This window comes from Lactuca virosa, chromosome 8, assembly GCF_052849685.1.
Source record: "Lactuca virosa cultivar CGN04683 chromosome 8, Lactuca_virosa_CGN04683_v6, whole genome shotgun sequence".
In the NCBI taxonomy this organism is placed as follows: domain Eukaryota; kingdom Viridiplantae; phylum Streptophyta; class Magnoliopsida; order Asterales; family Asteraceae; genus Lactuca; species Lactuca virosa.
In genome coordinates, this window is record NC_136433.1 from 40,221,708 (window position 1) to 40,247,895 (window position 26,188).

Here is a 26,188-nt window from a genome sequence, read left to right on the forward strand (position 1 = left end):
ACAATCAAAGAAATTATTAGGTCAATCATAGGTCTATTCAAGAACCCATAAACTGAAGTTTTGTAAAAGATGTTCTTTATCCCCCTCAAGAAGTTTCTGCTATTAGAGGTGCTTATGAGAAAATGATGAGGTTTGTTAGTGAACTCGAAGTTGTACCTATATCTGTTGTAACTGAAGGACCATTGGAACCAGGTTTGACTAACTCCCAGTCAACAGATGTACCTAAGGATTCTTCAATTCCATTCCAACTTACCACAACTCAAAACCAATTCCATTACCATATCGTGACAACCCTTCCCCCATCCCAATTCCATTCGACTTCACCTTCACCTTCACCATTGATGAAACAACCTTCTTCTTTTGTCCCCGTTTTTGCCCTTAAACCACCCCTCAATGTACAAAGAAACATTGGAATCCCGTTGCTTCAACCCTTTCCACCTCCCACTCCACCGCCATCACTAACTCCGAATTCCAATTCCGCCCCGTTTTATGGACCATTGACCAGGGAAAAAGTTCGAACAAATCAGTGTTGAGAAGCTTGTAGAACACCATGGAGGGGTTTTATAGGAATGGGTGACAGGGAAGGTTAATGGAGGGTAACCTAAAATCCTAATTATGAATCAGAATCAGAAAAAAAAAGGAAATTAGACATTAGGAAGATAATGGATTGTTTTGAAGACGAAGAGGATCTAGTGTATATATGGGTTGATTTCAATCACCCAATCAACACATTTGAGTAGATCAGTGTTGAGAAGCTTGTACAACACCACCATCTCCATATCTCCTCCCGTAGAACACCACCATCTCACATGTTACCCACCTACAAATCAAATGAAAGGAACTCCATATGGCCTTGGTGAACAAACGAGAGAAATAGAGGTATATTCTTGTTCATCTTCACAATTTTGGTTACCCACCTGCAAATAAAACGAGAGAAAGAGAGGGGGGAGAAGGAGAAACACATAAGAGAGATTTTAAAGCTTGGGTAACCGGCTAATCAAAGGTTTACCGGTTCAAAGGACTAAAGTGAGTATTAGCCGGTAACCCGTTCTTTTTCATTAATGAAATTTAATTTGGGACTAAATCATAAACTGGGGCAAAACTTTGGGACTTTTTCGTAGATTTCCCTAACCAAAATGGGTATCCTTGTATATTTATGAATTATTTCAACTTGAAATATGAAGAATTTTTTTTCTATCAATTACAATAATATCTTTACATAGTATGCATGTAGAAAAAAACTATACCGTATGGTTAGAAAGAGTTAATATATTAGTTTTGTTTTCTTCTTATATAATCATTTTTGTTACAGTTATTACTAAATTAATTATTTAATTATTAATTATTTGATCTCCAAATAATCAAACAGACAAAGATATGATCACTTTAGCTTAAAACATTAAAATAATAATTATCTACTACTGATTATTAATTGAATTACACATACAAATACTCCCCATTTGGCTTTGTCGGTATGGACGAGCTTTGTATATTAAAGAAAGTGTAGGGGTATGGACGAGTTTTGTAGATTAGAGAAAGTGTAGGGGAAAATATGAAAATACAGAAAGGATTCCAAATTTGAAATTCGAAAACCAGTTGCCGTTAGACAACGGGAGAGCGTTCCCCCAACATCTCTATAAATTCAAAACCTCTCTTCACCTTCTTCATTTGAAATCATATTTGATTCAGACAATTTTTTGAGAGAGAAAATGGAGTCCACTAAGACGGCAATGGAAGCTTTCGAGAAGCTAGAGAAGGTTGGAGAAGGAACTTATGGCAAAGTATACAGAGCGAGAGACAGAGCCACAGGAAAAATCGTTGCTCTTAAGAAAACCAGGCTTCACGAAGACGATGAAGGAGTCCCCCCTACAACACTTCGAGAGATCTCGATATTGAGAATGCTCTCCCGTGATCCTCATGTCGTCAAGTACGTGAAATCGTTATCTCATAATTTGCAATTACTTTACTAGGATTTCATGAATTTACTTCTTGTTCTGCGTTTTCACGAATAAGCACAGTCCTATTAGGGTTTTATCGATGAACACATTTCTATTGCTCTATTTTCTGGTTTGTGATTTGCCATGGTTTTTACTTTCTTGGGATTGCGCTTTCTTTACAAGAATCAAATTTAGATACAATTTCTACGGTTTAAACTGCTCTGATCTTGTTGGTTCTTTTTCTCATTTGATTTGCGGATTTACCTAGCAACAATTGCCATATCTATTGTAATCAAATTGAAATGGTATTCACAAATTCTGGATCTGACTTCAATCATCAACATCAAACAGGCTGATGGATGTGAAGCAAGGTGTGAACAAAACCGGAAACACAGTTCTCTACTTGGTATTTGAGTATATGGAGACTGATCTGAAGAAATTCATCAGATCATATCGCCAAACTGGTGAAAACATTCCACCCCAAGTTGTCAAGGTACGAATCTTCCATCTTCCATCTTGTAATTTTCTCAATAAACATACTCCTATGTATTATATTCATCAAATCTATTTTCTCAATAAACACAGAGCTTGATGTACCAGCTTTGCAAGGGTGTTGCTTTCTGTCACGCCCATGGGGTTCTACACAGAGATCTTAAACCCCACAATCTTTTGATGGACAAAAAGACATTGATGCTCAAAATAGCAGATCTTGGACTCGCCAGAGCCTTTACTCTACCAATCAAGAAGTACACTCATGAGGTATATAAACTGTGAAAAAGCTCATTTACATTGCTTAATAAAGTCAATCAACAGTTATCTAATTCTTTCTATCATTACAGATTTTGACCCTTTGGTATAGGGCTCCTGAAGTCCTTTTGGGTGCCACCCATTATTCAACAGCTGTTGACATTTGGTCTGTTGGCTGCATATTTGGTACGAATTAATAAATCTTGAAATAGCAGATCAAGTTTATGACCATTTTAAACTGTCAGAAAACTGATAATCTTGTTCAAATTTGTAGCTGAACTAGTCATGAAGACAGCCATTTTTGCTGGAGATTCTGAGCTTCAACAGTTGCTGCATATTTTCAGGTTCATAGACACATTAACCACATAATCATTTCTCATTTCTTGAATTTCATGTAACACGGATTCTTGATTGTTAAGGTTGTTGGGTACTCCAAATGAAGAAATGTGGCCAGGAGTGAGCAAGCTTAAGGATTGGCATGAGTATCCCCAATGGAAACCGAAGATGATTTCAACATCTGTGACTAATCTTGATGAAGTTGGGCTTGATCTTCTTGCTAAAATGTTTGAGTATGAACCATCGAAAAGGATATCAGCTAAGAAAGCAATGGAGCATCCATATTTTGATGATCTGGACAAGACTTATCTTTGAAACTGCTACATGTGATGTGGTGATGCTTGTCTCGAGCAAAATTGACCTTGTGACCTTGACCTTATTTTGTATGCTAGATTTAGTGATTATTGTGTGTTGGTGATAGCACTTTCTATATGCTTCACAACAGTTTTATTAACTTCTTACTTGTTGAAATTTGGTGATTTGTGTAAGTTGAAATTTGGGGTTTATTTTTATAAAAATGGATCTAATCTATCAAAGTCAATTTTTGTTATTATGGTCCAATATTAAAATACATCTCAATTGATAAAAAGGTTGTTGATTTGAAAGTTTATGTTGAAAATTTAATCAAGTTTAATTAATCTTGAAAATAAACGATCTTTTCACAATGTGACAAATGAAACCATATATGTTTGAAGAGGGAGAGACGGAGACCAAGTTAAAACTTTTTTATAAATATAGATAAAAAATGTATTATTAATTAAAGATTTATAATTATTTAATAAGTCACTATCTGACAATAATGAAAATAATAAAATTTGGAGTGACTATTTGAAATGACAAAAGGAACTTCAACAATAAAATTTTATTTTTAATGAAATTTAGAATATTCTTGAAAAACATTTAGCCTGATTGTTTTGCACATCTTCAAACATGTTTTCATTGGGAGAACCTATTCGTCCATTAGACATGAATAACTGGAAGAAAAAAAAAACACATTGTGCACAAACCAGATTTTTTTCTCCAAAGTGGATCGGTTTTGGTCAACAAAAATGTAAATTGGGTTGAGGTACAATCGGATTGGTTTCTGATGTGATATTACGCCTCCATGTCGTTTCTTCTTGTCCTCTACCAAAATCCTGGAGGAGATGTTATCACAACAAGAGAAACAGGTCGTCAATGTAACATCCTGTTTCGAATTGTTCCCATTTTGAATTGATGATCAAGGATAAAGTGCTATCAAGCTACGGATACCTGAGGGGTCGGGTTTGAGAACTAGTTGGAGTTGGATAAGGTGCCTTGGATTGCTCGGGTATTCAGTTTGAGATTTTGGATCAAAGGGTATTTCGGTAATTTGTTAGCTCAGGTCTTATGGGGAGTGGATCTTGGTTTGGGACATTTTATGGCAGGCAAGAATTGATAATAGTGTTGAGCGTCTCGATACCTTTCTATGGATATATGAATGGTTGGAATCGGAGTTGTATCGAGTAAGTTATAGCCTTCGGAAGAATTAGGGTTTTGGGAAAAGCCCTAGTACACGGGCGTACCAAGGTGGTACGTAGGGCGTACCGAAGAGAAAGAACTACGCGAGGCGTAGCTGGAGGAACGCGTAGCGTATAAGCGAGGACTGGATCGGGATGCACGGCCTCGTACGCGGGGCGTACGAGAAGGTACGTTGGGCGTACGAGGGTCAGATTGAAAACCCTAATCTTAGAGTTGTACCCTATATAAGTATAATGTTGAGCCTCCGTCTTCATTCTAAGTCAGCCCCCACCCTCTAAAACCCTAGAATTCGTCTCTAATCATTCATGGTGGCATTTTGAGCTTATGGAGTCCATTTTTGGAGTGTTTGGCCCATTTCAAGAAGGTGGAGTTTGATGCAAAGATGGGGGATCAAGGAGAAGCTTATGGATCTGGCTTTTGTGACTCATTGTCAGCTTGATGAAGGTATAAAGCTCTGAACTTGACCATTGATATCTTAGATCTCTCATTTGTGAGTTTTAGTTCATTTTGGTCCCAAGGATGAAGCTCTATGGTTCCAAATCCGTTTTTAGGCTTAGGGTTGCCATCCTTGGTGCTAACTGAGTCCCTAAGGCAGAAAGTTGCCATCTTGGAGGTCTTAATGGGTTCATGCAAGAGTTATGATCATTTTCATGGAAGTAGATTACTATACTTTGAGTTTGGGTTCATGTGGGTCATATAAAGTCAACAAGTCAGTGACTTTATGGATTAAGACGTTAAGTAGAGCTCAGATCTGTAATTTGGTCCCTTGGTTTGAAGCATTAAGTGCTTAATAGCAAAAAGGACTTAACAGAGGAGTACGCTGGGCGTACAAGATGGTACGCGCAGCGTACAAGTCACGAACCTAGTATGCGCTGCGTACAGCTGAGTACGCCCTGCGTACTCAGTCAGAATGGGTTTCGCTTATTGGGCTTCGGTATGGGCCAGCTGTTGGGCTTTTTGGAAACTTGGTCCATGGTTTGGGTCACGAGTGTTTTAGCATTTTGGGCTTAAGTGTTCGGATTATTATTGGGCCATCAGAATATAGAGTGTGTTAGACTGAAAAGAAGGATTTGGGCCTCATGGCAAGACCCATGTAGAGGTTTGGGCCCAATTTGGAAATTTGGGTCATTGATGGATTTATGGACATTATAGTGTTGGGCTTTTGTTTTGGGTTTGGGCCTTAGTTTTAGATCTTACTGGGCCAAGGGTAGAATGATCATTTTACCCCATGCATCGATTAAGGATTATGGTATGGTACCCAATTGCTAATTGGGTATATTGATCAGTATTGATAGCTCAGGAAGTGGACAGGAAAGCAGATAAGGATTTCTTTCAGGAAGCTTCTGCATTCGAGGTGAGTCTCCTCACCATACCAATGGGTCTAAGGCACCAAGGCCGGCCCATTATTTGTTATGTGGTATGCTAGTTGAGTATGTGTTATGTGGTATGCTAGTTGATTATGTGGTATGTTAGTTGTCTTTGTGATACTTGCATGGAAGACCTCGGGGGGTTCCCGAGGCACTAGGGTGTAAGACCTTGGAGGGTTTCCATGGCATCCTTAGTCAAGACTTCGGGGGGTTCCCGAGGCACTAGGGTATAAGACTTTGGAGGGTTTCCATGGCATCCTTAGTCAAGACCTCGGGGGGTTCCCGAGGCATTGGGCTAAGACCCTGGAGGGTTTCCAGGGCACCCGGTGTAAGACCCTGGAGGGTTTCCAGGGTATCCTTATATGTTTGTATGTATGATTTATGTGACAGTGGGCTAAGACACTGGAGGGTTTCCAGGGCACCCGGAGTAAGACCCTGGAGGGTTTCCAGGGCATCCCTATTTGTTTATATGCATGACTTGTGTAGTTGATACGGATTAGGCGATTATGTGTGTAAGACCTTTGAGGGTTTCCATGGCATCCTTATATGTATCCTATATGGCTTATGTGATCGATAAGGTTTATGTGATTATGTGGATTATGTGGGGTATGCTCTGGGGAACTCACTAAGCTTCGTGCTTACAGTTTTGTTAATGGTTTCAGGTATCAACGGTTTGGAAAGGAAGGGCTCGGCTTGATCGCAGCACACACACCCGTGTTTTCCGTAATATTTGATTTTGGGATGAACTCTAATAACTGATTTGATTAGCAGTGTTTTTGGGAAACTTGGATTTAAAAGATATATGTGTTTTGACTGTTATGAAAAATGAAATTTTTACCCTTGATTTTTGGGTCGTTACAGTCAGCCTGGGAGAAGGTCCCAGGAGAACACTCTGACGGTCAAGTTCGTCTCTGAGAGATGAATATGTGTTTAAGCGTAAGGCTTGAATGTTTAGATTCGATCCCTTTACGGTTCAAGGCATGTAGCCTTTTATAGTGAGGATCTGGGCACGGATCCCGCTCATGGAGACAAGAGTGTTAGACCTCGATCGGGACATAGGCGTTGATTGGAAGATTGTACCTTTGTCCCCTATCTAAGTTGTGATTGGCTTAGTCACGGTAGTGTTGCGTGCACCCTTATTGGAGTTAGCATGTGTCGGTTTGTCGTATGTTAACTTTCTCGTGCATGTTCGGGACGCTGGACATCGAGGGATAACCCAATGCGGGCTGGACGCGGAAATGGGACGACATATGCGGCCATCTGGCTGGCTATGTGACTAGCGCCTATGGATTCTCTGACGTGTCTGGAAGGCACGCTATCCATTTCAAACATGTATGAACCGGTTATGATTGGTTTGAAAAAACCTATTTTTTGCAAGTTTTACTATTTTACCGAACTTGCCTTTGGTGTTGGAATTTAACGAAACTTTAATGGTTGATCAAAAACGAGCATATAAGTAAAACTTATTGCTAAACCATGAGCTAATATATTTTTCTAGGCAATTGGGATCGTTTAGGGGGTTCAAAACGACATTTTTCGACTTCTAATATTTAAAAAAGCTACATCTCCGGCAGGATAGTACAAAGGATGAAAATAGATTTTGAGAAACCTGAAAAATCTTATAAAACAGCAAAATGAAGCAATAATTGAAGAAAATAATATTTTTTTACTATATGAAAAACGAAAAAACAATGGTTTCACATAAATCGGCGGAAAATGTCATTTTAGTGACACGTATGTTATTTGCTTGCAAAAGACGTAGCGAAAAATCAACTTGGTATTTCTTTTGATAAATAAATATATCCATCTTTCTTAATAAAAGAGTAGTTTTTCTATGCCACATGTCGATTTAATAGCCAAATCGCCAACATGCTTCTGCAACATGTTATCACTTAGTTTCAATTTCAATTCAATTTATTGACTAGCACCCTTAAAATCAGTTGTTTGTTTGTTTCCGAGTAACTGACCAGTAAATCGGTTACTGATTTCATTACTTAAATAAACATAATTAGAAATCCTGCAAGTTTTTTTTTGTTGCGATTCAAACCTTACCCAATTTTCGGTCTACCATCTTGCATTCTTCCCAAATCTATTACCTAAATTATGTGATCTCCTCCGATCTCTCACACGTTAAATATTCTTATGATAACTGTTTGTGCATAGCCTTTATCCTTCTTCGCCACTCTTCTCATGTAACTTTTTATTTTTGGGTTTAGGCAAAAACGGGATCACATCCTCAAATTGTAAAGAATGATACAAAGGAAAAGAAGTTAAACATAGGTAATATTTTTTTCTAGTATTATAATTAAATATAAAATATGAAAAAACCAAAAAAACTACCATTTTGAAGAAAATAAAATTATAAAAACTAATAATAATTATTATTATTAATAAAATGTTATTACATTTTACGAGAATAACTTTGGTGGTATATCACAGACAGTGATTCTATAATTTTTCGGAGGACTCACAAAAGTCGTTGGAGTATGGTAGAATAGGACGAAAGACAGTTGAACATCCTAGAGATTTCTAGGACATCGAAAAAGAACCAGAAACATAATGGAAGCCTTGTAAATATATTATGATCTTAGTAGATAGATCTAGAAATATCATGATAGTACAGGATCCAGAACCTTCCATTATGGAGGTATAAGAACCCTATAAATAGGGATAGAGCTATTTGTTGCATTTCAAGTTCGTTAGTACATCATAAAAATCAAAGTTAGCCTGAATTAGTCGAAGAAAAGCTAAGTGGCACATGATATAGACTAGTCGCAAGAGTCACCTCGTGACCAGTAGGTCAACATCCAATCATTGATCTTTTGTATCAACGAACTGAGGAATCGACATATTCATTGTTAACCACAAATAATGTTGACACTTTGCGGTGAAAAAGTGTGTGCCATAAGCTGCTATCTAATATCCCTTTTCTCCACGACATTAAAAAAAACTTACAAAAACTTTGTGCAATATGAATATCATATCGATACCTACATATAGATGCACAAATAGCTAGAATGTGAATGTTCAATCGAGCAAAATATTGTGTAACATGTCTGTCGGTAGTTTCTCGTTCAAAGGTTCGAATAAAAAAGGAACAATGATGAAGCTAACTTTTCGCATGCTTATTATGTAAAACAAATAAATTTATTAACAGATTAATCTCCAAGACAAAAGTAAGAAAAAAGTACATTTTAACAATTTTTATAAATAACTAGAAGGTTTCCCCACGCTTCGCGACGGGCGGAAAGTCTTATTTTAATTTTTGGATTTTGTGTTTTGTATGGCGAAGGGGTCCCGTTCTTCAAAACGATCCTAGTTGTTCACGAATATATGTAACACTTGATTCATCTTTTTTACTCCATACCAGGATGTAAAGGATGTAAATGATTATGCCATCTAGATCGAAAGTACAATGTTATTTTATGATTTTAAATTGTAAAAAATAAAAGACAAGTCCTATAATGTCATAGCATCACTTTTACGTCCCCTTGCATTATCAGGAATTAATCCGACATTGAAAGTGTAAACTATTCATTTAGTCCGAAAAAGAAAAAGTGTTTGTGTATAAAAATGCACACCATTTAACTATTTAGGTAATGGGGACAGAACCTAATCTGGATAGATATATAAGGATGTTTTTACCTAATACATACCTTTGTACACCAAGTTTTGGCTCTAATTTAACGAAAAGAACTCAAAAGGTGGTTTGTGGATTCACCAATAACTCCACCATTGCAAGAGAGCCTTTTTTCACAACAACATGAAGTGGAGAATTTTTGTCTTTGTCTTGTAAATTTGGATCCATCCAAATATCTAAGATCCATCTAACATATTGAACATCACCATTAGCAACAACCAACAATAAGAAAGGAGCAGCATCTCCCTTCATCCACTTGACCCCTTTCTTTAGGAAGAAGAAAACCATTTTACCATGTTTCCTTTTGATTTCCTCCAACACAGGGGTATTTCCAAGATCATCTACCACATTAAGACAATAACAACAGATTCACATGATATTGCTTATGGGTGGGATGGAGTGGTGTGAGCTAGGACTTTTTTCTTTATAAAAATAGTGAGCACATATGTTCTTTTTGTTTTTACCTAGCCATGGATGACAGAATTGGCATCGCCATTTGCATCCCTATTTTGTTTTGTATTTGTCGTATTATCACTCGTATATATAAAGAGAAAAAAAAAATTATGGGCAATATCAATGTGATTGTAATAATCATCTCTATCCCATTTGTGGGATGTATGTCCCCATTGCCTGTAAAAAAAAATCCACAAACATTCACCTAATTGGAATATGTAAAAGGGCTTAATGAAAAATGTACTTTCTATTATTCTATTTGCAAACTTATATTGGAAAACGTTGATGAACAATCATTTATCATACCTTTCGTTCTAGTTTCTGCAACATTTCATTAGATGATGTTAACTCCCCTTCCAATTCATTGATTTTTATACTAAATTCTTCATCACTTTACTATTGTTTCTAAATTCAAAATACCAATAACTTAGCATAAGTCTACAAACAATAAAAATTCACACAACACACTCATCATTCAATAATAGGCCTCCATAGAAATTTAATTGAAAGAAAGAAAACAAAAAGTGACCAATTTGAGAAATTACATAAAAATAAAACCAATTCCAAGTTCAAATCAAAACACAAATTCTTATGGAACACCCATTTGCAGATAATACCTTCAAATCTAAAATGAAACCTTACCTTTGGTGCTTCTGTGGTGTGTTCATAAATAGAGGAAAACCTCATCCAGTTGAAGCTTACATCAGTACACGAAGAGAAATGAAGATTTCAAAAAACATTATTTTAGAAGGAAAAAAGGAGATAATGCCTTCAACTCTGATTTGTAGATAATACCTTGAAATCAAACCCAAAATGGTCTGGAGATGGAGATAAATAATATCTTCAACTCTATACCTTCAATTGGAAATGGTAGCATTAGGGAATAGTGATTTTAAGGTAATTTTCCATACTAAACTAGTCCCAAGCCAAGTCTAATTCACATTTTGGGAAAAATATCATTTTGCCCCTACCATGACCCATAACCCTCATAATTTACCCAATGGGACACTTGATAAAAAGTCAAAGGTCAACACAGTGACCTTACACACAGTGTACCAAGGCTCTACATTGGGCGTAGAGCAAAACGGTAGAAAACAAGATCTGGGTTGGCTACGCTAGGCGTAGCCAGATTTACGCTCAGCATACACGGCCAAAACTCAAGTCTTAATTTTTAATCTCTTAATCATTAAGACGCTTTACCCCAACTTCATATCTGACCCTAAAAGACATTCTAATCCATAAACTCTCCAACTTTATGCATTTTCATGGCTAAAGAGAGCTTAATCCTAAAACTATAACTTCTAACGTCTGAATGGAAAGGACCAAGGTTGGAATTTTATGACACTATGTACTCTAAAACGTCTGAAAGGACAACTCAAATGGTCTGGAGCAGTCCATACTCATAAAGACCAAGGTTTTGGGATAAAATGAACATAAACTTAATCTTAATAAGATCTAGCAAATCAAGCCTCAAGGTATGAACTTTATACCATCTGGAGATGAACAATGAGGTGTAGTGTTAGGGCGTGTCAGACCCAACAAATAATAGGGGTACGATATACTCCAAAAGAATCCCACTATATTGCACTAAAAGGTAGTACAAGGCAAGAAGGGTCGATCCACAGAGACACGGGATAATTAGTCTATACCTCTTTGCGCAAGGTACTATGGTCACCAACAGTAAAGAGGAGGGGGGGTTTGAGTGTAATGATGTAGCAAATCAATTTAAAACATGAGTAAACAACTAAACCAATGAATTAAGTTCAGATTTTGTAAGGACTCCAACTCCATGTATGACAATCTAGCAATGTGAGTCAAAGATGACAAGACATTTGTTTCATTCTATCTAAGTTGGTACTTGAAAGTGTTAACAAGCTCTAACACTTTCCATTCACCACATTAATCAATCAAAACAAGCTCTTTGATTAATCCTAACCTTACTAACCTAATCTAAACAAGCTCTTAGAAGTAGATTAAAAGATTGCATTAAGCTTATTGTGAATGTTCCCAACAACACCCAATACTCCTCATAAGCTCGGGAGCGTAAGAATGTGTGAAAAGATTTACACTAAATTCATTCATAAGAAATCAATTTAATGCTTGTTACTTAGTTCAATTCACAAAACAATTACGGATTTTGCAAAATGAATAACTTGAATGACCTAACCCTAATTCAAATGGCCAATAAGAATCATTATTAGAATCAAATATTCGATTGAAGTAAAATCAATTTCACTAGATAGAAATTAAACACAAACATCAGGTCATATGATTTTATTCACAACCAAAAAGTCAAAACATGAAATTGGAGAAGTTAGGGTTCTAGCCACACATGGCTAGAACAAGATCACAAGTCTAAAAGATGAAATTAAGTGTAATTACAACTTACAAAAACGAGAATTAATGTTTCCAAATGATTAATGGACAAACCCTTGCAAAAACCTTCGAAATCCCCTCTCAAAATATGCTCTGATATGTTGTGTCTGTGTAAAAATGGCCCTCAACCCGTAATATGAAAGATAGGAAAAACTGCCAAAGTTGGTTTTTGGGTCGAACACGGCCCGTGTTAAAATAGGCTAAACTGACACGGGTCGTGTTCAGCAGCCAACACGCCCCGTGTTGATTTGCACTAAACTGACAAGCCCCGTGTTCAGCATGGTCAACAGCTCCCATTTTGGTCAAACACGCCCCGTGCCCACTTTTCAGTGTAAATTCAACACGCCCCGTGTACCTCTCTGACTCCAATTCCAAACTTGATTTTTCCAACTTTTTCGTTCTTCGCCCAATCATCCCGAAATCTTCACCAATGCTTCCCGGCACTTCCCAAAGCGCGTTCCAACCTCTGGTTTACCTGAAAAAGACATAAAAGTGTGTAAATAAGGTTGTTCTAGAGACTAACATGAATATGATGAAATGCAAGAAAAAGGAAGAACAATTGTGCTAAATAGATGCATGAAATGGGACTAAAAGGTGTGCAAAAAGGTGCACAAATAGCACCTAACAAATCTCCCCAAGCTTAGACCTTTCTTGTCCTCAAGAAAGAACAAGAACCGGACAAACATGACGATTTCTAGATGGCAAAAAGAAACATAGAAAAAAATGTGGACAGAAAGATCCTAAAAGCTAAGAATGAATGCATGCGATGAAAACCATGAAAATGAAACATATGTACAAAAGATACTTAAGGAACAAAAATTGAACCAACGAAAGATTTAAGAACACAAGTAATCTTTTTATTTATTTTTATAAATATGGACATATACGATCAAACCTTACATCAATAGGGCTCCAATCATTAATACCTAGGCGACCATCCTGCTTCCTTCCACATATCACAGACTCCCAAGGTGAGGAAGACCCGAAACGGTGTAATCCAATAATCCAACCCTAGTTTTATTAAAACTTTATGCCTTACTAAGCTTTATGGGTGAAAATAACATAGTCCGGATCTCATGTCCTTAAGACTAGATGGCCAAGAATCAGAATCGACGCATCCTTAAGAACCCGTCACGGCGAATCAGCTTTCGCTGAAACAGTGAGCCCACCCGAAGGGGCCCAACTCCTATGCTTTCACTTTTTCGAGAGCCACAAGTATCACATCACACAATTCTTCATTCGCCAAATTTGACTTTGAATTGGCTTTTGATTTGATTGAACTTTGATTTGTACTTCGTTTTGAATTTGGATTCTTCAATCTTCATTTTTGGAATTTCTTGAGATTTCTTCGTTTTGGCACTTGAAATTCTGATTTGGGTACTAGATATGACAATTGTACCCTTCCTTCTTTCTTGACTGTGTGGATCTGATACTTAAGCTCTCTGTCACCGCGAGGGTAACGCGTGTCAACAAATAGGTCCGTGTTCTGTGGGTCCAGAGTTGCCGATAAAGATTCTTTTTAAACATTCAGAAGCAAATCATCCTAAAGCTGTTATTACCGCCCAAAAAACGTTTCAATATAATTTCTTTTTATTATCTAAGGCTAGGGTCTCGAATTACGGTGTTTGGGTCCCCTAGGTATGACAGCTGATTCTACACTTCCGGTAACTATCCGGTCGCCTCGGGTATTTTTTTTTTTCATTTGATTTCTCGTTTTCCCACTTCATGGAGCTATTGTATGTAAAGAGTGTCATCATCTCGTACATTTTTTTTGTTTTTTTTGTTTTCTTTTTTTTTGAAAATGCATGCATGAATATGAAATGCAAAAAATGGTAAAATGCAAAAACTTGAAATAATTTTTTTTTTTTTTGAAAATGCATGAATGAACCTAGTGTACAACTCTACCCCTCCCCAAGCTTAAAGATAAGCATCGTCCCCAATGCTCGGAGAGGGCGGAACAACCTATCTAATCACCGGAAGGTGGTGGGGGATGGTAGTCGGGTTAGGTAAGAGTCTAAAACAGTCACAAGTGCATACATATTGAATTTTAAAGCAAAATATGAACGATTAAAGATATGGAAAGAATTTACCGAATCGTTCTTGGAGACTAGCAATTATGGTGAGAACCTTCTCTTCATCTTCCCCATGCTATCCGTGAAATATTTTTGGAGCCCGAGATTCAATTTCTAGGCATAAAAACAAGTTTAAAACCATTTGGGACATTAAAATTTTGAAATTTACCAAAGACTAAAAAGTTTTAAAAGAAAGGACAAAAATACCCCCGGGTTGCCTCCCGGTTAGCCGCCCTTGTTTTAAGTCGTTGGCTCGACGTTGCCCCCGAATATGCTTCGTTCTAAGTATGTGGGCCTCTCCAACACATCAATCTTCTTGCCACCTCCTTCAACGGAACCTTCAACCTTCCTTTGGTTTTCTTTTTGCGCATAAACCAAAAAGGACTTAACCCTTTAATATCAGAGATTGTCCACTCAATCCTTTTTTGGTATTTGTTCAGCATGGTTATCAACTCACTCTCTTCCTTCTTCGATAGTTTATTTGAGTTGATGACCGGTTGAGTGCTCTCCTTCTCGACATGTATTAGCTTTAAAGGGTCCGATGGAGTTTTTGCTCCCGGATCTAGTGCTTGTTCCACCGGTGGAAGGAATTGGGCTTTGGTGGTAAGTGGCTTGGGTTTCATATCATCAGTCCTCATATGCTTCTTGTCATCAACAAACTCCAAAATCTCCCGCACCTCATTATTCATATCGAACTCCTTTGCAATCTCCTTGGCTTTGTCCCTGTCTAGTTTTTGTGACAAAACTAACTCTAGAAATTCATTGTTAGACAAATTTAAGCCCTTTTTAGTTAAGGGCTGGATCAAATTGACAAAATTAACAGATTGAACATCAGAAGGAACCTTTTTTGCTTCATGAACATTAAAGTTGATAACTTCACCATCAAATTCCATACTCAAAGTTCCATTGTAGACATCAATTTTTGGTTTAGAAGTTTTAAGAAAAGGTCTACCCAAAAGTATGGAACTTGAACTTGGAGAGTCATCATCTCCCATATCTAAGACATAAAAATCAGCCAGGAAGACAAATTCATCGACTTGCACTAACACGTCCTCTAATACTCCCTTTGGGTGTACCAAAGACCGGTCAGCAAGTTGGATGATCACACCGGTTTTGCTCAATGTTCCTACACCAATTGATTTGAAAAGAGAATATGGTAGGACATTTACGGATGCACCTAGATCAAGCATAGCTCGGGGTACATAAAGATTCCCCAACTTGCAAGGCACGGTAAAAACACCGGGATCCTTGCACTTCGGGGGCATCTTCTTTTGCAAAACCGCGGATACATGCTCCCCAACTGTTACGACTTGATTTTCTTTTAATTTCTTTTTAGATACACAAAGATCCTTAAGGAACCTTGCATATCTAGGTACCTGCTTGATGGCCTCGAGGAGTGGAATGTTGATTTGAACTCTCTTGAACATTTGCATGATCTCACTCTCCTCCCGTTCTTTCTTCGTGCTCTTTAATCTTTCGGAAAATGGAGCAGGTATGGCTTTAGACTCAGTGATGAAGGGCTTCTTTTCGATTGTTTTCTCTTCCTCCTTCATTTATTTGGTTGCCTCTTCGACCACTATTTCCTCTTCCTTTTGATCAACCGACACTTTTGGATCATCATAGCTCTTTCCTCCTCTCAATGTGATGGCACACACGTTGTGCCTTGGGTTTGTTTCAGTTTGTGCAGGTAACTTTCCTTGAGATTCTAGTTTGCTTACGGAAGTGGCAAGCTGTGAAACTTGTTTCTCTAAGTTCTTTATGCTTGCTTTTGTCTCTTGTTGTAAAGCTTGTGTACTAGTTGCCAAACTCTTCACTATGTCCTCTAAGGACATACTTGATGAACCCGATTGTTGAGGAGGGTGTTGTGGTTGCCTTGGCTGAAAGTTTTGTGGTGGAAAAGGTGGTCTTTGTTGGTATTGATGTGGTTGACTTGGTTGATAGTTCCCTTGTTGATTTCCTCCCCAACCTTGATTGTTGTTCCATCTTTGATCACCTCGTGACTGCTCATATCCCCTTTGGTTTAAACCAGAATAACCTCCCATGACTTTCGCTTCTTCATAATCCTCATCTTGAAGTTGAGGGCACATGTCGGTTGGGTGCCCTACTTGAGTACAAATACCGCAAGGGCGGGGTGTGGGTTGCACACCTTTGTCTTTGGCTAGCATCATTACAACTTTTGTAAGCTCGAACAATTGAGCTTCAATTTGAGGAGTTTGGACCTCCTTTACACCTCGGGGTGCATCCGTGTACCATTCTTCATCATGGGTTGAATGTTTAGAATCTTCATCCATGTTCTTAATTAGATTGCGGATTTCGGTTGGAGTCTTATCGGGTAAAGAGCCGACACTAGAAGCATTAAGAAGTCTTCTCTCCATTGGAGTCATGCCTTCAATGAAATATTGGAGAAGCTGATACTCGGTAATTCCATGTTTGGGACAGCGGGCACAAAGTTTCTTGAATCTCTCCCAATATGTGTGGAAAGCTTCTCTCTTGTGTTGCTTAATTCCAATGATTTCCCTCCGTAGGGCTGAAGCTTAATTCCAATGATTTCCCTCCGTAGGGCTGAGAGGGGTATGTCCTCCCAAATGTTGATGACCGGGGGAGTAGATGAGGAAGAAGTCCCGGAACCCGGTTGCTTCTTACGAAGCTTGGCTTGCTTCCTTAGCTTCTTTGCAGTCTTCTCTATCTCCGAGTCAATTGGCAATGGCGTACATGTACGAAAAGATCTTGGCATAAAACAATTAGTAACACCGTGTCCCCGGCAACGGCGCCAATTTGTTAGGGCGTGTCAGACCCAACAAATAATAGGGGTACGATATACTCCAAAAGAATCCCACTATATTGCACTAAAAGGTAGTACAAGGCAAGCAGGGTCGATCCACAGAAACACGGGATAATTAGTCTATACCTCTTTGCGCAAGGTACTATGGTCACCAACAGTAAAGAGGGGGGGTTTGAGTGTAATGATGTAGCAAATCAATTTAAAACACGAGTAAACAACTAAACCAATGAATTAAGTTCAGATTTTGTAAGGACTCCAACTCCATGTATGACAGTCTAGCAATGTGAATCAAAGATGACAAGACATTTGTTTCATTCTATCTAAGTTGGTACTTGAAAGTGTTAACAAGCTCTAACACTTTCCATTCACCACATTAATCAATCAAAACAAGCTCTTTGATTAATCCTAACCTTACTAACCTAATCTAAACAAGCTCTTAGAAGTAGATTAAAAGATTGCATTAAACTTATTGTGAATGTTCCCAACAACACCCAATACTCCTCACAAGCTCGGGAGCGTAAGAATGTGTGAAAAGATTTACACTAAATTCATTCATAAGAAATCAATTTAATGCTTGTTACTTAGTTCAATTCACAAAACAATTACGGATTTTGAAAAATGAATAACTTGAATGACCTAACCCTAATTCAAATGGCCAATAAGAATCATTATTAAAATCAAACATTCGATTGAAGTAAAATCAATTTCACTAGATAGAAATTAAACACAAACATCAGGTCATATGATTTGATTCACAACCAAAAAGTCAAAACATGAAATTGGAGAAGTTAGGGTTCTAGCCACACATGGCTAGAACAAGATCACAAGTCTAAAAGATGAAATTAAGTGTAATTACAAATTACAAAAATGAGAATTAATGTTTCCAAATGATTAATGGACAAACCCTTGCAAAAACCTTCGAAATACCCTCTCAAAATATGCTCTTATATGTTGTGTCTGTGTAAAAATGGCCCTCAACTCGTAATATGAAAGATAGGAAAAACTGCCAAAAGTTGGTTTTTGGGTCGAACACGGCCCGTGTTAAAATAGGCTAAACTGACACGGGTCGTGTTCAGCAGCCAACACGCCCCGTGTTGATTTGCACTAAACTGACATACCCCGTGTTCAGCATGGTCAACAGCTCCTATTTTGGTCAAACACGCCCCGTGCCCACTTTTCAGTGTAAATTCAACACACCCCGTGTACCTCTCTAACTCCAATTCCAAACTTGATTTTTCCAACTTTTTCGTTCTTCGCCCGATCATCCCGAAATCTTCACCAATGCTTCCCGGCACTTCCCAAAGCACGTTCCAACCTCCGGTTTACCTGAAAAAGACATAAAAGTGTGCAAATAAGGTTGTTCTAGAGACTAACATGAATATGATGAAATGCAAGAAAAAGGAAGAACAATTGTGCTAAATAGATGCATGAAATGGGACTAAAAGGTGTGCAAAAAGGTGCACAAATAGCACCTAACATGTAGATTCTGGATCCAAGAGCTTGAGTGCACCACCACCTCTTCAATGATCTTTCTTCACCACCAAGAACACTAAAAAATCACTCAAAGACTTTAATACTCACTCTCAAGGGCTAGGGTTTCGATATTAGGGCTAAGAGGAATGGAGGCTGGTCATAAGAAGGTCCAAAGGGGGATAAGATGCTTAAATAAGGGAGACAATCCTAAAAATTTAGGGTTTAGGAGCAGCACGAGTACACCGAGCGTACTCACATGTATGCCCAACATACTCAACCTCCACCACGATCCTTTTTAGAAACATACGCCCGTCATACACATCAAATTTGGGATGAAATATTTCCCGACCTTTGTCATGAATCACACTCCTTAACGTATTGAGCGACATCTTTAAAAATTATAGGCCAATAAAAACCTGTATCAAAAACCTTTTTAGCCGTGTATTGTGCTCCATGATGTCCTCCGGTGGGCCCGCTATGACAATGTCTCAAGATTTCTCGACTTTCTTTCCCGAACACGCATCTTCTTATCATACCGTCGGCGCAGCTTCGAAAGAGGTATGGCTCATCCCAAAAGTAATATTTAATTTTAGAAAAGAATTTCTTCTTTTGTTGTCTAGTCAAATCCTTTGGAATATAGTCACTTGCTCAATAATTTTCTAAATCTGCATACCAAGGTACTTCACCTGCTATAACCATAAGGTACTCTTCGGGAAAATCATCTCCAATATTGTTATCTTCTAATTCTTCCAAGTGCGGGTTTTCGAACCGTGATAAATGATCAGCTGCCACATTTTCCATTCCCTTTTTGTCTCTAATTTCAATATCAAATTCTTGTAAAAGCAATACCCAATATATCAATCTTGGTTCAACATCTTGTTTAGCAAAGAGATAGTTGAGGGCAGAATGGTCAGTAAATACAATTGTTTTTGACAAAACTAGATATGGGCGGAATTTATCAAAAGCATAGACCACCGCGAGTAGCTCCTTCTCGGTAGTAGTGTAGTTTTCTTGAGTGGGGTTTAAAGTCTTACTTGCATAGTAGATAGGCTGAAAATGTTTGTTAATTCTTTGTCCCAAAACAGCTCCCACCGCATAGTCACTAGCATCACACATTAATTCAAAAGGAAGACTCCAATTTGGGGCTATCATGATAGGAGTACTAGTCAAATTTTCCTTTAATAATTGAAAAGCTTCATTGCATTCTTTAGAAAAGTCAAATGGGGAATCCTTCAAAAGAAGTTGAGTCAATGGCCTCGTGATCTTGGAAAGGTCTTTAATGAAACGTCGGTAAAATCCTGCATGGCCTAGAAAGCTCCTTACCCCTTTTACATTAGTTGGACGTGGCAATTTAGCTATGGTATCAATTTTTGCTTTATCCACCTCTATCCCCAATCTTGAAACCTTGTGTCCTAACACAATCCCTTCATTTACCATGAAGTGGCACTACTCCCAATTTAGAACTAGATTTGTCTTCTCACATCTTGCCAACATTAGGTCTAAGTTGGATAAACAATCGTCAAATGAAGACCCAAAAACCGAGAAGTCATCCATGAAAACCTCCATAAATTTCTCGACCATGTCATGGAAGATAGCCATCATACACCTTTGGAAGGTATTCGGTGCATTGCATAACCCAAAAGGCATGCGTCTATATGTGAATGTCCCACTTGGGCAAGTAAAAGTGGTTTTTTCTTGATCTTGTGGGTCAATTGGAATTTGGAAGTACCCCGAGAAACCATCAAGAAAACAATAGTAAAGATGCCCGGATAGCCTTTCAAGCATTTGATCGATGAATGGTAGCGGAAAGTGATCCTTGCATGTAGCATCATTAAGCTTTCGATAGTCGATGCAAACGCGCCACCCGGTTACGGTTCTTGTTGGTAAAAGTTCATTCTTCTCATTTGTCACAACCATCATTCCCCCTTTCTTTGGCACCACTTGAACGGGACTAACCCATGGGCTATCGGAAATGGAGTAAATAATTCCTGCATCTAAAAGTTTGACAACTTCTTTTTTAACCATCTCTTGCATGTTTGGGTTTAAACACCTTTGGTGTTGAACAACCGGCTTTGCACCTTCTTCAAGAATTATTTTATGAGAACAATAGGAAGGACTTATTCCTTTTATATCGGTGATTTTCCATGCGATGCCTTTTTTTTCTTTAGAACTTGTACTAATTCTTCTTTTTTAGCCTTGGTGAGGTCGGAAGCAATAATAACAGGCTTTTGATTACCTTCTTCAAGAAATGTGTATTCCAAATGTTCAGGTAAGGTTTTCAGCTCTGATTTCGTGTTCTGTACACTGAACATGTCGAGTCCATAGAGGGGACTCATCGAGTCTAGGATAAAATCTTCGACTGATCGTGATTTTCCTGATGGACTCGTCGAGTCGGATTTTCAGAGCTCCTGATTATTTCTACGTATTCAGATTCTTCAAGCATTCTCTCTATCTCTTGTAGGTCCCTTTCAACATCAAATTCGTCTTCAAGGGCATAAGTGGATTCGCTTGGCTTGTCTTCCTTTAATTCTTCCATTAGCTCATCGAAAACATCCACCGAGAAGGCCGTGTCATCACTATACTTGGAATGTTTCATTGCTCGATCAACGCCAAATGTGACTGACTCTTCTCCCACCCGGAGGGTAAGCTTGGATTCTCTCATGTCTACTATGGCACTTGCGGTATTTAGGAAAGGTCTTCCAAGAATGATCGGGACTTGATGATCTTCTTCCATATCTAGGACTATGAAATCCACGGGGAATACAAATTTATCAACTTTTACCAATAAGTCCTCATATATTCCCTTTGGAAAAGTCACCATCTTGTTTGCTAAATGTATTGCCATACAGATTGGTTTCGGCTCCGGAAGGTTCAACTTTTTAAAGAAAGAATATGGCATAAGATTCACACTTGCCCCCGAATCCGCCAATGCATAACTTGTAGCTAAGTTTCCAAATTGGCAAGGCAAAGTTAAGCTACCCGGGTCCCCCATCTTCTTTGGTAATTTGTTCAACATTGCAGCTGAACAATTCTCATTAAGCACCACCTTGGACACCTCTTCCAACTTCTTTCGATTAGTGAGTAGCTCTTTTAGGAATTTTGCGTACTTGGGCATTTGTGCAACCGCTTCTATGAAAGGAATGTTGATTTGGAGGGCTTTGATGTGTTCCAGGAACTTTTGATAATCTTCATTATGCTTTTCTTGTCTTGCCCGACGTGGAAATGGCAATGGAGGTTGATATGGTTTCAAAGGAGGATCATTTTTCTTTTCTGACTGTGGACTCGTCGAGTCCTTCTCCCCGACTCGACGATTCGGGTCGACTGACTGGGATTTCAGGTCTTCTTTCTGCTTCTCCTGCACCTCTCTTGTTTCATCATTTGTTATAGTTATAGGTGTCAGAGGGGTAATTATTTTCCCACTTCTAGTCGTCACAATGTTAATGTGAGCACCTCTTGGATTTTTCTCGGTATTGCTTGGAAGTTCACCCGGTGCTCTTTGATTGATTTGTAGTGCAAGTTGGCCTAACTGTTTTTCAATGTTTAGTATAGAGGCCTGCTGATTTCTCATCAATGATTGTTGCTCTTTCATCATGGCTTGTTGTTCCCTAATTGCAGCATCGGTTTCATTGTGTCTCTTTTCGGATGCAGCTGCAAATCTTGTGAGCATGTCTTCAAAGTCCATCTTTTTATCTTGCACCGGCTCTTCCTTTTGATAGAAACCTCTTGTCTTCATCTTGTACTTTTCCTCATTTGTCTTTTTGTATTCATCATATGGTAGCCACTCCTTTCTCGGTTATCTCCAATCCTCGTCATATCTATCGCCACTTGAATAGCATACTTGTACTTTCCGGTTCCCATTCTCATCCATATCACAATCCTTAGTAAGGTGAGGCCCGCTACAATTGTCACATCCCACCCGAATGGCATGGATGGATTGATCAATCTTTGTCATTCTTCGGTCTAAGCTATCCAATTTTGCCATCATTGTCGCTATATTGTCGGACACCGAGTTCACCGCCCCTCGAGTCAAATCATTCCTTGAATTATGGTATTCCTTAGAGTGCTTAGAGAATTCTTCAATTAGCTCCTTTATGACTGCGGGGTTCTTCTTCGTGAGTGGTCCTTGGGAGTCAAGGAGCTGCCTTGTTGTAACATTTACTCCATCATAGAAAATGGAGACTTCTTGTTGAATGTTTAAGTCATTGTGGGGGCAATTCCTCAACAAGCCTTTGTATCTCTCCTACGCCTCATATAGTGACTCGCTCGGTTGTTGCTCGAAATTGGCAATGGCTTTCTTCAATTTTGCTATTTTTGAAGGAGGGAAAAATCGGTCAATGAACTCTTCACGCATTTTGGCCCATGTGGTGATGGACCCTGGAGGGAGTGATTTTAGCCAATCTTTCGCGGCTCCCTTAAATGTCATCGGTAACATACGAAGCAGAACGGTCTCGCGAGGCACATTAGGAATGTTGAAGTAGTCGGCTATGTCGTTGACCTCGTCGATATGCTTGTATGCGTCTTCGTGATCTTTCCCGTAGAATGGGATGTCCTTGAGTTGAGCGAGTATGTGGCCATTTAGCTTGAAGGTAGCAGTTGCTGGAATCACAGGTTGCATGATTCCCGACCCGGTATCATCACGCATCCTCTTCTTGTATTCGCCCATGGTGATATCAACAATGTTAGCCATGGTGTTATCGGGTTCGCCTTCTTGGTTGCTTTCTTCTTCGGTTTCTGTTTCGGTTTCGTATTCGGTGTCTTTTGGATTGGGATCTTGTTTAAAACTCTCAAGCTTGCTTCCCTCGCTCTTTTGACTACTAGATTCACCCACTTTCTTGCTTTTCTTCTTTCCAAAGACCGATTTAAGGTCCTTGAAAGGTGATTTCTTTGGCGGGTTAGTGTCTTCAACGGCTTGATCCTTGTCCTTCCTCAAAGCTGATTCCGGATTTTCAAGATGTGGTACCAAAGATGAATTCGATCCTCGGGTCATAAAATACCTGAAAGAAATAGAAAACACGCGTAAAAAGAACAAAAATGAAATAAAACGAAATTGAAAATTTTACGAGGGACTCGTCGAGTCAGTTCGACTGGACTCGACGAGTTCAACAGAAAATTTCAAAAACTAAATAGATTACTAAATAACTAAAACTAGATAACTAATTAACTAAAATGGTAACTTTGTGCAAGATAAATCTTACACAAAGGATCGATAACTCTAGCAATTAAGATAACTAATTAAAACCGTCCCCGACAACGGCGCCAAAAACTTGATGTGTGTAAAATGCACTAGTTTAATCCTACTACTTCAAACACAAATAAACACACGAAAGGCAATGTACTTATCGTTAGCAATATAGTTCAAGCAAGCAGGGTATCGAACACAGGAACGGTAACAGCTAAATTAAATACTAAAATTACCTAATTAAAACAAATAATAAAAAGAAGGGGTTTTCTCTAGTTTTGCAAGACTAGAAACTTAACAATTAACTAATACTTAAAAAAACAACTAGCAGCTAAGGAAATTGAAGATAACTAGATTCAATAATAAAAGAGACTTCTGTTTAGGTTCCACTCACTTGTTTCTATAGTTGATTTAATGGCAAGTGCAATGGATTATTTTGTCATTGACTACCGATAAATGTGATTAGACTCGTGTTCATTATTACTAATCCTTAGAAAACAAATTAATTTAAACAGTGACCAATTGGTTAAACTAATGAATTTCCTAGTATTTTGATTCGGGTTAAGTAAGACTTGTAATTTAGCTAATTAAATGACTAATTTAATCAACATCTTGTATGGTTGTTCATCACACAATCTTACACATTAACTTACATGTTTTCTATTAATCTTAGGTTCATATTCACTAATACTAGGCATATAATGTTGTTTTCACATAAATCATATGAAGCAAGTAATTAAGAGGATGTTCATGCAACTTAATAGACTTGGTAATTAACAGAAAAACAGTTATTTTCAACACATAAGATTCGATTACAAGCTTAGCAAAACAGTTTTCACCAAATCAAATAATCCACACCATAAAATCAAACTATATTAACAAGCTAATCTATCCTAAACAGAAGTTATGAGTTTTAGCTCATAATTACAGCAAATAATAACTTAAAAACGAAATCTAGAAGTAAAAACATGGTTTTGTTCAATAGATTAAGAAGAAGAGAGTATATGTTGCCTTTAATCACTCTCGAATTGAACTCTAGGGTGAAATCTTCGAACTCCAGAGCTTCAGTAACCCTTCAATTGCAGCTGAGTCGCCAAGGTATCCAAAGAGAAGTCCTTGTCTCGTGAGTTTATTCCCTTTATATAGTTTTCTGAAAAAAAAAGGGTGACTCGTCGAGTCCATAGACCGACTCGCCGAGTCCCTCACTTAAAATCCGTGCACGGTAAGGCACCCGATGGTTCGCGAAGATTCGTGTCTACTCGGCGAGTAAACGGCCAACTCGCGAGTTCTTCATTCTTTTAGCTTCATTTTCTTCTTTCTTTGTTCCCCGAGCTTCCGTTTGCTATTCCCGCTTCCTTTTTAACTCGAGCATGTCTTTTAGGCTCCAAATACAATTTAAACACAATACCTTTTGTTCAATAATTAGAACAAATTAGCCAAAAAGTATTAATATTTTAGACAAAATATGTAACTAAATATGTACATATCATACAACATCAAAAATTAGGTTTTTCCTTTACCCCTCGTACGCCCAGCGTACGAGGTCTCGCACCGCGATCCAACCCTTGCAGTACGCTAAGCGTACACCACATTACGCCCATCGTAATGCCGTTCGCATCAGTATGCCCCGCGTACTAGGTTTTCCCCTCAAACCCTAACATATTCTGAAGGCCACAACTTCTTCGTTATAAATCCGATTCCGGCGATCCATATATCCATGAAAAGTTAACGAGAAGCCCTACACTTTAATCAACTCATAATTGCCTTAAAATTTCCCTAACAAACATCCCTGATCACCACCACGAAAATACCCTTTGGCTCCAAAACACCCTTTGGCTCCAAAACACAAACCAAATACCCGGATCATCCAAATTACATCATCTACCTCCGAATGAGCTCAAATCTGAATTCTTCAAGGGACCTAGGTCAGCTAATACCCAATCCCTGATCATCACCACGAAATGGGAAACGATTCGAAATAGGGCGTTACACCTACTTAGTACGAAATAAGTTTTCAAGATACAATTTGTAGTAACTAGAGCATGACTCTGAAACTTGATTGGAGACGAAGTATGACTCATCTCTCGATTGAACTATTTCAACAATATTTTATTCCTCTTCTTAGGCAAACAATGGCACTAAGATGTTATTGAGGATCAATTGTGATATAGTTCCACAATCATTAACATGATCATAAAACATGATATTAGAGTATTCTCCTTTCCTTTTAGATTGGAGAGACTTTTATCTTTCTTCCTAATAGATTCTTCTTATTCGTTCTGCTAGTCTTTGAATCATTTCAAAGTATCAAAATTATGCTTAATCT

General features: G+C 38.2%; 1 protein-coding gene and 1 non-coding gene across 2 annotated transcripts; both read left to right on the plus strand.

Moving 5' to 3' along the window:
- The first annotated feature begins 1,646 nt into the window (after positions 1-1,646).
- LOC145132682 (cyclin-dependent kinase B2-2-like) lies at positions 1,647-3,556 on the plus strand. Its single transcript, XM_079067568.1, has 6 exons — positions 1,647-1,927; positions 2,289-2,430; positions 2,523-2,696; positions 2,777-2,870; positions 2,959-3,028; positions 3,104-3,556. The coding sequence occupies exons 1-6, from the start codon at positions 1,710-1,712 to the stop codon at positions 3,333-3,335; spliced, it is 930 nt and encodes a 309-aa protein (XP_078923694.1). The 5' UTR covers positions 1,647-1,709; the 3' UTR covers positions 3,336-3,556.
- A 19,323-nt stretch (positions 3,557-22,879) lies between these two features.
- On the plus strand, positions 22,880-22,986 carry LOC145135083 (small nucleolar RNA R71). The gene has a single exon (XR_013719563.1). It is a non-coding gene; the product is annotated as a small nucleolar RNA R71 (small nucleolar RNA).
- Positions 22,987-26,188: the final 3,202 nt, after the last annotated feature.

Excerpts from the sequence above, each read along its gene's own strand:
- LOC145132682 (XM_079067568.1), top strand. The coding sequence starts at position 1,710 with ATGGAGTCCACTAAGACGGCAATGGAAGCTTTCGAGAAGCTAGAGAAG. Across the intron at positions 2,431-2,522 it reads TTCCACCCCAAGTTGTCAAG|AGCTTGATGTACCAGCTTTG; the intron begins GTACGAATCTTC and ends CAATAAACACAG. Across the intron at positions 2,871-2,958 it reads GTCTGTTGGCTGCATATTTG|CTGAACTAGTCATGAAGACA; the intron begins GTACGAATTAAT and ends TCAAATTTGTAG.